This window comes from Argopecten irradians, chromosome 15 (genome assembly GCF_041381155.1).
Source record: "Argopecten irradians isolate NY chromosome 15, Ai_NY, whole genome shotgun sequence".
Classification (NCBI taxonomy): domain Eukaryota; kingdom Metazoa; phylum Mollusca; class Bivalvia; order Pectinida; family Pectinidae; genus Argopecten; species Argopecten irradians.
Genome location: NC_091148.1, coordinates 17,804,687 through 17,820,121, shown reverse-complemented (window position 1 = coordinate 17,820,121; position 15,435 = coordinate 17,804,687). Strand labels below are relative to the sequence as shown.

General features: G+C 34.9%; 1 protein-coding gene across 1 annotated transcript; it reads right to left on the bottom strand.

The window, feature by feature from the left end:
• Positions 1–4,205: 4,205 nt before the first annotated feature.
• Positions 4,206–6,386, bottom strand: LOC138309159 (uncharacterized). The gene is made up of 2 exons (XM_069250315.1): positions 6,062–6,386; positions 4,206–5,160 (listed from the first exon to the last, which is right to left on the bottom strand). Exon 2 carries the CDS (start codon positions 5,154–5,156, stop codon positions 4,254–4,256), a length of 903 nt encoding a protein of 300 aa, XP_069106416.1. The 5' UTR covers positions 5,157–5,160; positions 6,062–6,386; the 3' UTR covers positions 4,206–4,253.
• Positions 6,387–15,435: the final 9,049 nt, after the last annotated feature.

The following is a 15,435-nucleotide window of genomic DNA, read 5'->3' as shown; positions in this document are numbered from 1 at the left end:
TGAACTGTTAATTCTTATATAAAGCTCTGCAGTAACATACTCAGGTGATGTTTGTATTTTATTCAAATATTTTATTCGTTTTTTACCAGTATGATGGTGGGCTATGATTGATGGTGGGATATTTCAAATAGCTTTTCATCCGTGGTCCGTGGTTTGTCCATCCATACCAGTTAACAATTCTTGTTATCGCTTTTTCTATTCTCAGAAGAAACTGCTGAAGGAATCTTTCTCAAATTTCATGTGTAGGTTCCCTGGCCGCTTGGGCCCTAGTTGTGCATATTGCATTTTGGGATCAATTGGTCAACAAGATAGCCGCCAGGCAGCCATCTTGGATTTTGATAGTTAAAGTTGTTTATCGCTATTTCTCAGAAAGTACTGAAGGGATCTGTCTCAAATTTCATATTAAGATTCTAACTAGGGCCCTAGTTGTGCATATTGCATTTTGGGACAGATCGGTCAATAAGGATGGCCGACAGGCCGTTTGTATATAGCTACCTTACTTGGAAAGTTAACTGTACGTATCTGGTCTTTAAAAATCCATAAGTAAGCTCGTTCTCCTAGGTCATTAGTAGCTGCATTTTGTACTTTAGGGACACGAAATGGTCAACAAAATGGCCAACAGTCCACCATCTTGGATTTTGATAGTTAAAGTTTATTTATCACTATTTCTCAGAAGTCACTGAAGGGAAATCTCTCTCAAATTTCATATAAAGGTTTACCTGTGGCCCTTGCAGTGCATATTGCATTTTTGGAAAGATAACTCATCCAGATGGCTGACATGCCGCCATTTTGATAGTTACAGTTTAAAAAGCAAAGAAAAATATCCCTCTTTCCAATGTCAGACATAGATCATTTCTTTGGTGGGGCGCCAAGATCCTCCTGTGGATCTCTTGTGATATGTTTAAAGTTTGTTATCGCTATTTGTCAGAAAGTACTGAAGGGATCATTTCTCAAATTTTGTTTGTAGGCTCCTCTAGGGCCCTTGTTGGGCGTATTGCAATTTTTGGAATACAATCCATCGACAAGATGCGTCGCCAGGCAGCCATCTTGGATTTTGATAGTTAAAATTTGTTATTGCTATTTCTCAGTACATGAAGGGATATTTCTCACAAATTCATATGTAGGTTTCCCTAGTTGTGCATACTGACCTATGGGGACCTATTACCCCCCCCTTCCGATCAGTCAACAAGATGGATTGGGGAGTCCGGTCGCATTCTTGAATTTTTGATAGTTGAAGTTTGTTACCACTTCTTCTCTAAAAAATTACTTTTAAGGATCTGTTATCTCAAATTCCAAATGTACGGTTCTCCTTGGGCCCCAGGTTGTGCATGGTGCATTTTTGAACCGAATATTGGTCAACAAGATGGGCCATCTTGGATTTTGAAGTTTGAAATAGTAGAGAAAAGATCCATGATTGTCAGTTAGGTCCATCTGACAATTATCAGACATTAAATCAATCTTTGGTTTCACGTCAAGATCCCTCTGGGAGGCTCTCTTGTTTACACTCAATTAATGGCACAGGGTCAAAGAATATTTTTGCATTTATTCCTTTACCCCTTGAAATTTAATAATGGGCTGTTCCAGTCTTAGACCCAGAAGATTTCAAATGTTATTATTTAGGGAATGAATTAATTAATACTTCTATTTTATTTATTGATGATTAACGGTTCTCTGTTTTACCTACTATCGAGTAAGGCCATTCGAATCGGTCTTATTATCATTGTTATTTTGTCACAGAATGACATGCTAGAGGTAAAAAAAAATGACTCATCAGTTGAATTAATTCAGAGCAGAATAATTAATTTTTTTTCTGGCCACCCCCACTACCATGGAAATGGGGGTTGTGCCGTACTTACTTTCTTCATTTCAATCTTGCCCAATCATGTCACGTTTTAGGTGCTAATTTAATCAGTGATTACCTAGACTGCTTGATTAATATAAAGCTTTATTTTTAATAGAGTGAATGAAAGTATATTTGAGCACTTTCCCCTGCCTTACATTATAATTTTTTGGATTTTTTTTATAATATCTAGCTGTAGTAGTGTCTCCCCTGTCTGCATTTAATTAATTCTCCCCTGCATATAATAATGATGCACAATATGATAAATAGTTTTTTTTACTAAAATGGTATTTTTTTGGTGGTAAAGGGGTTTTAATTATAAAAAACTACCTTGTACTCATCCATTGGTTGTTGTTCGTTTTTTGGTCAATATTTATTAGAAAGGTATTGCTTTCATAACTATATCATCCTGCCATAGACTATATAAAGTGCCTTTCATATGGTTGTTACAGAATTGTTATTTGATAAGTAAAGCTACTTTTTTATATAAAATTTTAGAATCTCTGCCCTAGACTTTGGTGTTGGTATTTGATTATCAATGTGAGTTCATATATTAATATGAAGTTCACACAAATGATTACCCATTTATTGAACTCAAGATCTAATTTTTGAAATTCATCTGCCATATTGTATTTTCTATTTTTACATGATATCTGTATTTTGTAAGTTGGAGCCCCAGTGGTTTTTACTTTTATAAAGATGTCTAATGATATACTGTTTAAACCGGTTATGAATGTTATGTAAAAAACAGGAAAATGTAAATTTTTGCTGATTTTAAATTTATGTGATATCAGGCTTTCGGGGTAGATGTTACATGTTATGATTCAATCGTCGATTAGAATAAACATCCCTTGCTATAAACAATCCATTCATATAGAGGATCTGATAACAACTTCCTAAAGGGGTCATGTTCAGATGACCTTTATACCACCTGTACTTCAGCTCAAACACATTTAACTACCCTTACTATCACATATCAATTTGAAAACTCCATTTATCTAGTATACATTTTCTTTGTGCTCTTTGGGGTTAGATGATACGTACACGGAAAACAATTATGACAAGCTTTTGCAAACACTATTTTTTCCCCAGTCAGGATAAATAGGATGTACGTCGCAGAGCGCTAATTTGAATGGCATCGATTTCCAAAGTATTGGTCACCAGAACATGACCCCTAATAGGGGTGTTTGTCAGATCCTCCTATCCAACTATTTAGACACAATAAGGATTTTTTATTTTAATAGATTTTATGTGATTCAGCCATGCGAATTCTCCATATTTCCTGGATCTTAGCAAAAAATATTATACCTTGAAAAAAATTGGCCGGCTCTCTAAATTGAAATACGTAATGTATTTCAATGTCTGTGGGCAGGGAGCTCAATATCTACAAACTTTTCATTTGCTTTTACACAAATGGAGCCCATATATGACACAAAATCAGCTGTATTCATCACTTGAGTGAGTTATTTGTTTGTAATACTTCTTTTTCATTTATATCAATATCATTTTTTATTAATATTAGAATTGCTTATCGCAAGATATAGTTTCAATTCATTTGCTTTAGAAATGAAGAATGTTGTGTTCATATATAGGGAAAGGATATCTTATATGTATATATTTATATTTTCATGTGTATGGGCAATTATGAATTTTGAGGAGGTATCTTATATTGTAGATATCTGCTTGTTTCAATTATTCAAGGTTTAATCTGTGCTATTCAATTAGCTTAGGTGTTCCAAAGTGCCTGCTTGGCGGATTTTTGGTCTTTGTTTCTCCCAGGATTGCAGACGCCGAAAATTGTAAGTGAATGAGCATTATTTCAAGCTTTTTTGAATACCTGCTTTCTTGGTCGGGATTTATTACTTTGATTCTGAATGAACTTCAAACTATAATGGCCTTTCTTCAAAAATCTTAATTGAAAGTTTGAAATCATAATTGAAAATAAGATTATTTTTTTCAATATTCAATTTGAATTAAGATTATCAATTTTACATGAAATGTGGTAATTAATAGTTTTATTTTTTCAACCAAAATCAATATATGAAATACCACTTATAAATGTTAATTTAAAGATGTTCCACAGCTGACGAATGGTATTTTTTCTCTATCAAAAAACAAGAGCAGAAGAATTAGTATTTTTCTTCAGTTACAAAAATAACTTACTTTACACCATTACAGGGAATGAAAAATTTCAGCTTCTTTTTTTAATTTAAGATTGAAAATAATCAATTGCTTCTCGAAAAAATACCATGGCACTATGGTCTATATGGAATTAAGTACTGATTGACCATGTACCAAAACCAAATATATCTTAGACACATATTTAAACATGATTAAACATCAGTTGTTGTTCAAATGATTGGCATCATTTATGCGCTGTCGGCTTTGGAGCATCTTTAAAGTATATCGGTAGTTATTTTTTAAATACAAACCTGCAAAGGTCTTTCGGATCTAAATAATTGGTTATCACAGATAAAGCAGAAATGTTTCTTATTGACAATTCATACACAATGTCCACACAAAGTAGTCCCATTTTTCGCCCAATCAATCGATCTGGCTCCTTAGGGGAGAATTTTTGCAGGACTTCATTAAAACGGTCAGCAAGACTAGAGGCAATGAGAGCTGGACTAGTGCTTGGGGAATAATGTTCCTCACTACATTTGCAATCACATTGTTCAACATTATCACATTCAAAATTCAGTCTAGAATATGGTGGATTTGTCAACATTTGCTCCGTTTCTGGAACACAATATTGACTGATGTCCCTTCTCTCTGCCACACCTTCCACAAGACTTGATTTTTGGGAGTCACAAACACTTTTACCATCAAAACAGCCATCACTTTCATCATCTTCCTCATCAAAATTAAGTCTGTGCTGGGGTGTAGTCCTGTAGGAATGATCAAACTTGGGTTTGTCCTCAGGAATTTCCCAGTCTCTGTCATGTTGGATGTCTAATCGACTACTGACCTCAGAAAAAGATGGATGATATTCAATTGTTCTCTCACAAGGCACCGGACTGAGTGGAGTGAAGGCTAGCTGCCGACCAGGATGTTGGAAAAATCCAGAAATTGGTGTTTGAAATTCTTGATCAACAGAATTATTAATAGTACTTGTGATGGACGTGTACCCACTGTCATCCACAGGGGATAAGGAATGATGATGACCATAGTTTAGTTTATGGTAAGGGGTACTAGTAACACTCTGGGTTCGGAACCTCAGATCAATGTCTGCTTGGTGTCTTTTCTCTAGGTTTGATATTGCACATGATTTGTTGGGTATTCGTGGGTAAAATGTTTTTACTGGTATTCCAGACATCTTGCTGAAAACAACAAAATGGAAAATTTGAATGAATGCTTATGTATACCTATACTAGTACAATCAAATTTAATTTCAGAAAAATTTTAACTTGACTGATGTTCCAATGTATGCTATCATTGTATTTCTAAAGTATAAAGCAGCTAAACTGATTTGAGCAAACAAAACAATAGTACCATGAAGGCAGAAGCATGTCTGGAATTCATATATTTTATTATTTTGATAAAAGAAGTAAAATTGAAAGTAGCAAGGACAAACATCCATGTTTCAAATTTCAATACATGTTCATATAGTTCTACAGTGTGTTGAATGAAGATCAAATTTTATATTATATAGTTATCAAGTTATATGGAGAGAATCTCCGATAGAAAAATGATGCATTGATTTAAATATGATTTGCTGAAGATTAGGTGCACATTCAAATGATAAAGCTAACTGTTGATCATGGCATGTGGCTTCAGTTCAAACCCAGAGATAACCATTTATAATGGGTTTGAATGATGAAATAGTCTTAAATCAAAATCAATGTGAAGGTTATGATCATCATATCACACAACAAAATATTATAACAATTTATCAAATACATGTACCATTTGGAGATCCGATCGCGTTTGCGTGTGACGATCGCGACTGAGAGGCAAACCAGGATGGGCGGGCGCTTTTTATTAGGACACGTCAAATTCCCTCCTAATTTTAAATCGAAATCAAAATCAAGCGCAGTTCGTAATAAATTTGTCTTTTAAAATGCTATTCTTTAGTTAATTACCATTAAAGTGTGTCATGCGAATATTGGGAATTATGTTATTTGCGTAATTATTAGACACAAGCGAGCGGGAAGTTGGGCTTATGTAGGACAAGTGCACAAATGAATGGAGTTGAAAGACTCGAAGTGGCGAAAAACTCACCTTCAGCGAAAAAGATTATTTGCAAAATATATCGGTAATCGTAACACTTCATGGGGAAACATGGACTCAAAAATATGGCAATGTGTTGTCGAATCGATCAGATTCGTCTTATTCGTGGAATAATCGTAGTAGCGTCCTCTCGTGTTGTTGTCATAAATTTTTCTGTTCAAATCGGTCGCCAAAACCGTAGAACCAATCAAATGCGAGCATTGAACTGACACAAGGTCTCTGGACTTTTGGCTCACAAATATCGATAAGTCCAGAGAGATCCGAAGGCCGTGTTTATATCTCGCGAGAGGTAGTGTCGAGACTTCCGGTTGTAAACTCTCACATGTGAGCGATTACTACAGGATTTGTAAGAAGAATCGTTCCATTTAATGCGGTAAGGGATGTCATATAGCCTAAAATATGCGCGAAATCATAATCCAATATTCTTATCCACTGTATTTTATAGGAAGATAACCTTGTGGTGTAGATGCTACCTTAAAGATGTTGAGTACAAGTCGTGTACATATGTACTAACGTTACTTTCATATGCTGTGCTCAAATATCGACTCGAGAGTATTTGGCAAAAATCATTTAAATGGGTATCATTATATAATTAAGCTAAAAACATCGTGGTATTAATCCAATACTTGCACCTTACATCACAGGGCCATGTATAGTTAGTCTTAAAAAATAGCCAGAAATACATATAAAATATTGTACTATTTTTCTATGTTTTCTATTATGTTTTTCTATATTCTGTAGTATTTGTCTTTACATCATTATTTAGCGTTTTTCTATAGCGCATCTATCTGTTGACATCTGGTAATTAGATGGGGGACACGTTGGGCCCTTAATCCGTGAAGTAATGAATTATCTACGGCCGTGGCACTTATCGTCTGCGAGGCTCCCTCAATTTTATTGCCCCCCAATTTGAGAGGTATTAATCGCCGCCCATCCCCATTATCTATAACAAATGGCTACATCGGTCTGGAAAATCTGCCAGTGTCCACATCTATATTACACATGGTCAACATTTACTTGTGGCTAATCGTTTTTCCAAGTGTTATGTTTTAGTGTTATTGTCAATTTTGGTAACCAGAGCCCACCGCTCCTGCAAAGGAGCGGGGTGCTCCTGCAGCGCTCCTGCAGGGCTCCTGCATGTTTGGTATAAAGGGGCACGAAACTGAAGCTCGGGGAGTTCAGGTGTTAGCTTGTTTGAATGACGGAGTTCAGGTGTTAGCTGGGTTAAATGACGGAGTTCGTATGTTTGCTGGTTTGAATGATGGAGTTAGTTCAGGAGTTAGCTGGTTTGGACTATTGTTTAAGTGCACGTTTCTATGCTAGAGAGAGCGGAGTGGTTATCCTGTGAACTGTAACTGTATCCTGTAAATGCTATTGTTGCTGAATACACGTGGATCATTATTACGGCGTTGAATTGTGTTTTACTCGACGACCCACTCTACTTTAATCAATCTACTGGGAATACGTAATTACACGTAACTCCCGCAGTTTTTCGCTACAATATTTTATATGTATTTCTGGCTATTTTTTTCATATAGAAACTTTACATGGCCCTGTGCTTACATCAAGGATTCATTCATTTTATTAGACAAACATATACACTACTAAAAAATCAATACCTGTAGATGTTTGTAATTTAACTGATGTTTTTTTTCAATATTTTTCACAGATTGGCGAGATGGATCAAACAAAGGATGAAACTGCAAAAACGGCTGTCCCAGGAAAGCAACCAACAATGATCTACATTTGTGGAGGTGATAACTTATATGTAGTGTAGCAGGTTCAGTTGTAAATATATAGCAATAGAGTCGCCTTCTAGATACACAGTAGGGGGTATTTCCCTTTACGTCAGCCGGTAGAGCCACTTACCAGTATGTCCAGGTGTCTTGGGTTTAAGTCCGAATGGCGGCACATTTCTGAGACTTAATATATAGTGGTTTTGTGAAAATATTATTCACACAAATTTGAAATTTACAAATTTTAATACATATAACTGAACATACCACATTACGATGATGATGATGATGTATGGAGGTATGTACGGTATACTTCAGCTAAAGCTACAAAACATTTTGAAAAAAAATCCATCCGATCAGTTTATAAATCCCATACAGTATTTTAGTCATGTGACTAAGCATTATCTGGAAACACAATTGAAGTTTATACTTAACAAGAGAAGAACAAAAGTTGAAATTAATGTAATACAGATTGATTTCAAAAATAATTTCACTCATTGGTTTGTCTTTACATTCCAGAATGCCACCAAGAAAATGAGATCAAGGCTCGTGACCCTATCCGATGCAGAGAATGTGGATACAGAATTATGTACAAGAAAAGAACAAAGAGGAGTATCCTTAACTATGGTGTTATGCTGCTTACTTACCCATTTTCCCAGATCCCTGATTGGTTTCCTGTCTTTATTGGAACCCTCCATGTCGTTTTATCTTGACTATTTCCTCTGTTATTGAAGGTCTTCTCTTTTGTAAACATATATATGTAGTGTCTTTGATGAAGGAATTTGTATTAATCAGGACATCCAGTTGACTCTTTGACTTTTTAATTATAAAACACCTGAAGGGTCAAAACATAGAGCAAATACTCCCAAACTCAAGAGTCTTAACAGATTTTTGAGTCTTAACAGATTTTTGAGGGTCTACTGGATGCCCTGTTAATTCTTAAACTTTATCTTACTTTTATCAGAGGGACTTGTTATAAATGTTAGATACACTTTTGTGTATATGAAAATTACCACAGTCCATCTTATTATCTTACATTCATAACAGGTCCCTGTGAGTTGATTTTTCTGAAGACAAAAATAATAATTTGAAATCTATTTTTCATGTTTTAAGTCCCCCCTTTGCTTTCTATTATTGTGTGTTGAAGCCTATTACCTGGTATACACTGCCCTCCAAAAGTTCTATTACATGGCAGTTTTACAAATATACATTAAGTCCAGAAATATGTAAATGGTTATAATACAGACATCAGTAACTATATATTATTTATCATCTTATTTACCTTCTCTAACTCTTTAATTTTTTTTTTCGATAGTTTTCTTAGATAAATTGTCAGCAAATGTTAACATATGTAACTGAATTTTAGGAGGACAGTTTATACCGAGTCAATATCATGATAATTCAAATCATTATCAATTCAGTTTTTCCTTAACATTGATTCAGTGATTGTGTTTGATGCAAGATAAAAGTGAAATATTTAAACATCGGACATTATTTATCTGCCACAGACAACTGGAAAAAAGTGCTTCCTGAATAGGGGATTCAGCAAGAACAGATGGACTTTAGAATCTCTAACATTTAAAAATTTGGAGGCTATCAAGACAAATATTCTATTGGTGCAGTTAATATAATTTCATGTTTTTGTAGGCTTTACATGAAGTGATAGAATTATTCAATTCAGCCACATGCCATTTACTTAACTTCATCAACAAAAATTTCATTTTCTTTTCTATATCAGAGCAAAATTTCAAAAGTTTATTTCTTTATTTTTTTTCCTACACGGTGTATATAATGTCATATTATGTCATGTTTGATTGTAGTTGTTAGTGAGTGATTAGTGAATGAGGTTGAGTATGATTGGTATGAAAGGATGTGTGCTGAATGTTTCAGAAAAATGGAAGTTAGAATAAAGAAGTGTGAAATGTAATGGTTTGTTACTTTTTTCTTTGATTTTATTGCCAATTAAGGCTTTACTGAAGACAAACATAAATTGCTATGAAGGCCCGTAATCGGAGATGAAGGAGCCTGTTAATTATGACTGTGTCTGTCTATCCATCTGTCCATCTATTTATCTAACCACCCACAGCTGCTAAATCCCCTGAAGGGATCATACATTTTAAAATCAATTGCAATGGAAATTGGAGTGAACCAGGGGTTGAGTAGTGTTTAGTTCACTCATCAGTTATCTTCCCTGTGTACACCAAAACCAGTAGATTTCTAAGGGAATGAACCAGTCTTGAGTAGTGTTTAGTTAACACATCATGATCAGTTATCTCCCCTTAGCTGCAATATTGTAGCTCAAAAGACTTTTTGACAGAAAATGGTGTCGTCTTTAGAGCTACAATTGGTGCCTATTACTGCTAATGGAGCAAAGTAATGATTATGCAAACCATTATAAAACGTTTGTTTGCATTTTTATCGTACTTGTTTGATATCGCTTACCTACTAGGCAATAAAACTGAACCACATAAAATATCAAATTCTCATCGAGGCATTATTTTTTTACATAATACATATGAACGTCTTTCTGAAGGGAATTTATACGGCAAGTCCACAAATTGTGAATTTGACGTCTTGTGAGCGGTACGGTAGATATTAAGAATGGTAGTTATGTTTGTTTTGGACAAATATATAATATGTAAATGCATGTATACGCATTAAATAATTGGAAACCTACAAAAAAATATAGAAAAATATGCCCGAGTGATTTTCGGAGGCAGTGCTACACTACGACACATAGGGACCAATTCGTACCTGGCCGAAGTAGTGCCGAAAGGTAAAGTAGGCCGTGTACACCAAAACCAGTAGATTTCTAAGGGATGAACAGTCGTGAGTATATTTAGTTCACACATCATGATCTCCCCTGTGTACACCAAAACCGTCTTGTAGATTTAGTTATCTAAGGGAATGAACCAGTCTTGAGTAGTATTTAGTTCACACATCATGTAGTTATCTCCCCTGTGTATACTAACCAGAGTAGATTTTAAGGGTGAACCAGGAGTGAACCGGTTATCTCCCTGTATATAGCAAACAGAGTAGATTTTAATGGAGTGAACAGTCTTGTATTTTAGTTCACTCATCAGTTATCTCCCCTGCGTATACAAACCAGAGTAGATTTTAAGGGAGTGAACCAGTCTTGAGTAGTATTTAGTTCACTCATTAGTTATCTCCCCTGCGTATACTAACCAGAGTAGATTTTAAGGGAATGAACCAGTCTTGAGTAGTATTTAGTTCACTCATCAGTCTCCCCTGCGTATACTAACCAGAGTAGATTTTAAGGGAATAACCGGTCTTGAGTTGTATTTAGTTCACTCATCAGTTATCTCCCCTGTGTATAGCAAACAGAGTAGATTTTAAGGGAGTGAACCAGTCTTGAGTAGTGTTTAGGTCACTCATCAGTTATCTCCCCTGTGTATACTAACCAGAGTAGATTTTAAGGGAGTGAACCAGTCTTGAGTTGTATTTAGTTCACTCATCAGTTATCTCCCCTGTGTATAGCAAACAGAGTAGATTTTAAGGGAGTGAACCAGTCTTGAGTAGTGTTTAGTTCACTCATCAGTTATCTCCCCTGTGTATACTAAACAGAGTAGATTTTAAGGGAGTGAACCAGTCTTTAGTAGTAATTAGTTCACACATCAGTTATCTCCCCTGTGTGCACCAAAAACAGTAGATTTCTAAGGAAATGAACCTGTCTTGAGTAGTGTTTAGTTCATGCATCAGTTATCTCCCCTGTGTATACTAAACAGAGTAGATTTTAAGGGAGTGAACCAGCCTTAATTTGTGTTTAGTTCACTCATCAGTTTTCCCCCTAAGTACTCCAAACACAGAGTGGAATTTTTAGGGAGTGAACCAGTCTTGTGTGTTTAGTTCACTCAGCAGTTATATCCCCTATGCACACCAATCACAGAGTGGTTTTATAAGGGAGTGAATCAGTCTCGAGTGGTAAGTTCACTCAGCAGTTATCTCCCCTGTGTAGACCTAACACAGAGTGTAATTCGAAGGGAGTTAACCTGTTAACACTAGTGTCCAACACCACAGAATCTACCTACCCTACGCAAAACAAAAGAAGGTATATTTCTAAGGGAGTTAACCAGTCTGGACTAGTGTTAGATTCGCTCCTCAGTTACCTCCCCTGTGAACTCCATGACTAAATAGATAATTATTTTACCTCAGCTGGGCACGCCTGGCAGACAATAAAGAGTAGGGAAAGAGTGTGTTTTGTTCTATGTTATAGTTAATATCCTTTAGCCTAAATGATTAGCATTAATAAGTCATTGTTGTAATCCCATTTACCACCTTTCCCATATTAAAAAAATACTACACATTAAACTTGAGGCAAGCTTAATAATGTTCTTCTGAAATTTCTTCAGCATGTTGGTGAAAATAATTTATTGTATATTTTTCCCTTGGGCATATACATGCACACACATTGAAACCGTAGCAGCCAGCCACAAATGTAAAAAAAAATACCTGCTTTGTGGTTATTAAGACCACTTTCTGAGGATTCCAAATGATCACGTAACACAATTTGACCTGTATTTTACAGACATGTTTGAATGTACGTGAATGTATGTACATTGGACGGAAGATCCATATTCCCATACACGTTAATTAATGAAAATGTCCCTTTATAAGATATCAAATGACACTACTGGGCTATGTTGATGCTATGTACATACATCATGACAAGGTGTTTCAAAGCATTCAGTGCATAAACTCCGTTGAAAATTTAATTTATGAAATATAAAATGAGACCAAAGATTTAGCTTTATCTCTGATGAGACAAACGAGGTTTTAATACATGTAAGTTTTCCAAATGATGAGCCTGAGGGTAAAACCACAGGCGAAAGCATTTTGTTTGTGCTGAAGATATAATACATGTCTTGGTAGTATTCCCTGAAGTCAGAGTAATATATTTTACAAACTTGACATGGGCTACTCTGAAATATACCATGTAGATGATATAACGTAAATTAGCTTTATTGCATCGTTACAACTCCTATCAAAAACAAACACGTTTTACTCATGGGCATTTGCACACTATATTATCTACATGGGTATATGTATATTTCGGGAGACCTATTACATCGGGGCTAATCACAGGGCCTCGTTACTAATGATGATATATTTAAGATAGGTCACGTCTATTTATAAGTATGTAAATAGACGTGACCTATCTTAAATATATCTCCACCGCCGACAGACCAAAAATGATATTCATCATTTGAACAATAATTGGTGTTTAATCGTGTATATAATAGTCTAATTAACACAAAAAATAATATAAAATAATTTATTTTGGCTTCGGTACATGCTCATTCAGTAGTTCCTTTCATATAGGATATAGTGGTACGGATTTTTTTCGGGATGCAATTAATTATTTTTCATATTTTTAACTTGAAGTAAAATTAGAAGCTCAAACTTTTCAATGGTGGTAATGGTATAAAGTAAGTAACTTTTGTAACTGAAGAAAAATACAAAATCGTCTGCTCCTGTTTTTAATAGTGAAAAAATACCATTTGTCAGCGTGGAGCATCTTTAAATATATAATCATTAGTAACGAGGCCCTGTGGGCTAATCGTACAAACCGGGCTACGCTATTTACACTCGTGGAAACGCTTCTTATACACAGAAAAATGACGTCTGGGAGAGCGTACGTGACAAATATGATTTGCTTGGTGTTCAACTCACGGCCAAACGTTACTTGATATGTTATGTGGCCCGCTATCGCCAAAAGAATCAAAAATACAAGTTGCCCACGGAACAGTAGAGTGTTTCACCAATGCGTAGAAGCAAAATTGATGTTTTATTGTATCAGACTTTGTCCTGTATTTCGCGCACAGAATGGACAGATATGTCATGCATATCATGGATGAAAAGTGTGATTTTTGTTGTATATTGAAACAGATGTAAATCTAAACGAGAATCAGAGATAAAACTGGATTCAGATGATAACAGAATCACATATTTCAATGATTAGGTAACAATTTTACTGTTATAACTATAATTTCTAAATTACGCATACGAAAACGCTAAGCGATATGTACATGTACTCTAAACATCTTACAAGGCAGTGGATACATGTTAGTTCCTAAATCATTTCTTCATTTTTTTTCACGAGAATAGCACGTGCTGCCCCTATTGCAAATTTGAAAAACTATGATTTGGATTGTTATCTTTTCTCTTCATAACTTATTTTCTGCTTCGCTTAAACTGTAAACAGCGACATTAAAATTTGGGGGAACATTCTATTTTATACTTTGTGAACCAATCATCTAAGTATGCATTATTTAATATAACGAGACGTACAAGACGAACCGGTTTCGTTCCAACGGAACGTCGTATTCAATTTGACGGAACGTCAGGTTCGTAATAAAAACAGAAACGTTTCTCTAACTGGGACATGCTGCTAGTTCAATTCTTGGGAATATCAAAATAAATCGAACGTGATCCGTTTCCATAAGAAAAGGTTAAAGTTATTCGAACAATTAAACTGATAAAATATCGCGTGTATACATATATGTGTTGTCATGGAAATGGCTTTTGACTGAATATATATATATATATATATATTCTACACTGCCTTGCATATTGTTTCAAGTGTTCCATATGCGTACAGCTATACCAGTCCGTAGCGTTTTCGCATGCGTAATTTAGAAATTATAGTTATAACAGAAACATTCAACAAGAAAAAGTTACCAAATCGTTGAAATCTGTGAAATTTAATTAACTGAATTCAGTTTTATCTATGTTTCCCGTATAGATATGCATCTGTCACGAATATACAACAAAGATCACACGTTTCAAACATGATGCGACATATCTGTCCATTCTGTGCACATTTGTAATATTTTTAATCAGAAGTAGCTGTTAACAACACATGTGTATATCACTTATTTGTTATACTTGATATATATTATTATTACTAAATTAAACTGATATGATTAGAGACTTCCTTAGAGTATGCTGACTTTTTATCCGCTCAGACAGAAAAAGAAACACTGTAACTAATATTTTTATCTTAACTGATAGTAGTCGAGTTAACGCATTAAATACTTGATAAAAAGTGCATCCAGAAACATTTAGAATCTATGTCCAGCCATAAGTTACATTACAGATTAAATTGGTAGATATTTGTTTCGAGTTGTTTGTACTGGAGACATCTGACATATTTTGATATTTGTTCTCAAAATGTCGAATTTCTCCAGTACAAAACAACTTGAAATAAATATTTAGCAATTTAATTTGTAGATTCGGTGTCATTCCTAATTACCACACGGTGATATCATAAGGTTGAAAAAGTACTTACAAAATGTACACGTGTACTGTGGATAAATGTGTAATATAATATCTTAATATAATGCAACTTCGCTAGCCAAGGGTCTAAGCCGATATTCTACTTTTAGTAGGAAGAGAATCGGACTTAAAACCCTTGGCTAGCGAAGTTGAATATAATGTTTCTTAGAATATTCCTAATTTATTCTTTTTATTTTGATTTGATGCAACGGTGTGCATGTGTTGTAGGCCTAGACAAGGACCTTGGCCTAGACCATGAAAAATGCAATGAACATCGAATTTTAATTAGATTGTGAAAAAATGAAGGTTTTTGGAAGAGAAAAGGTGCTACAC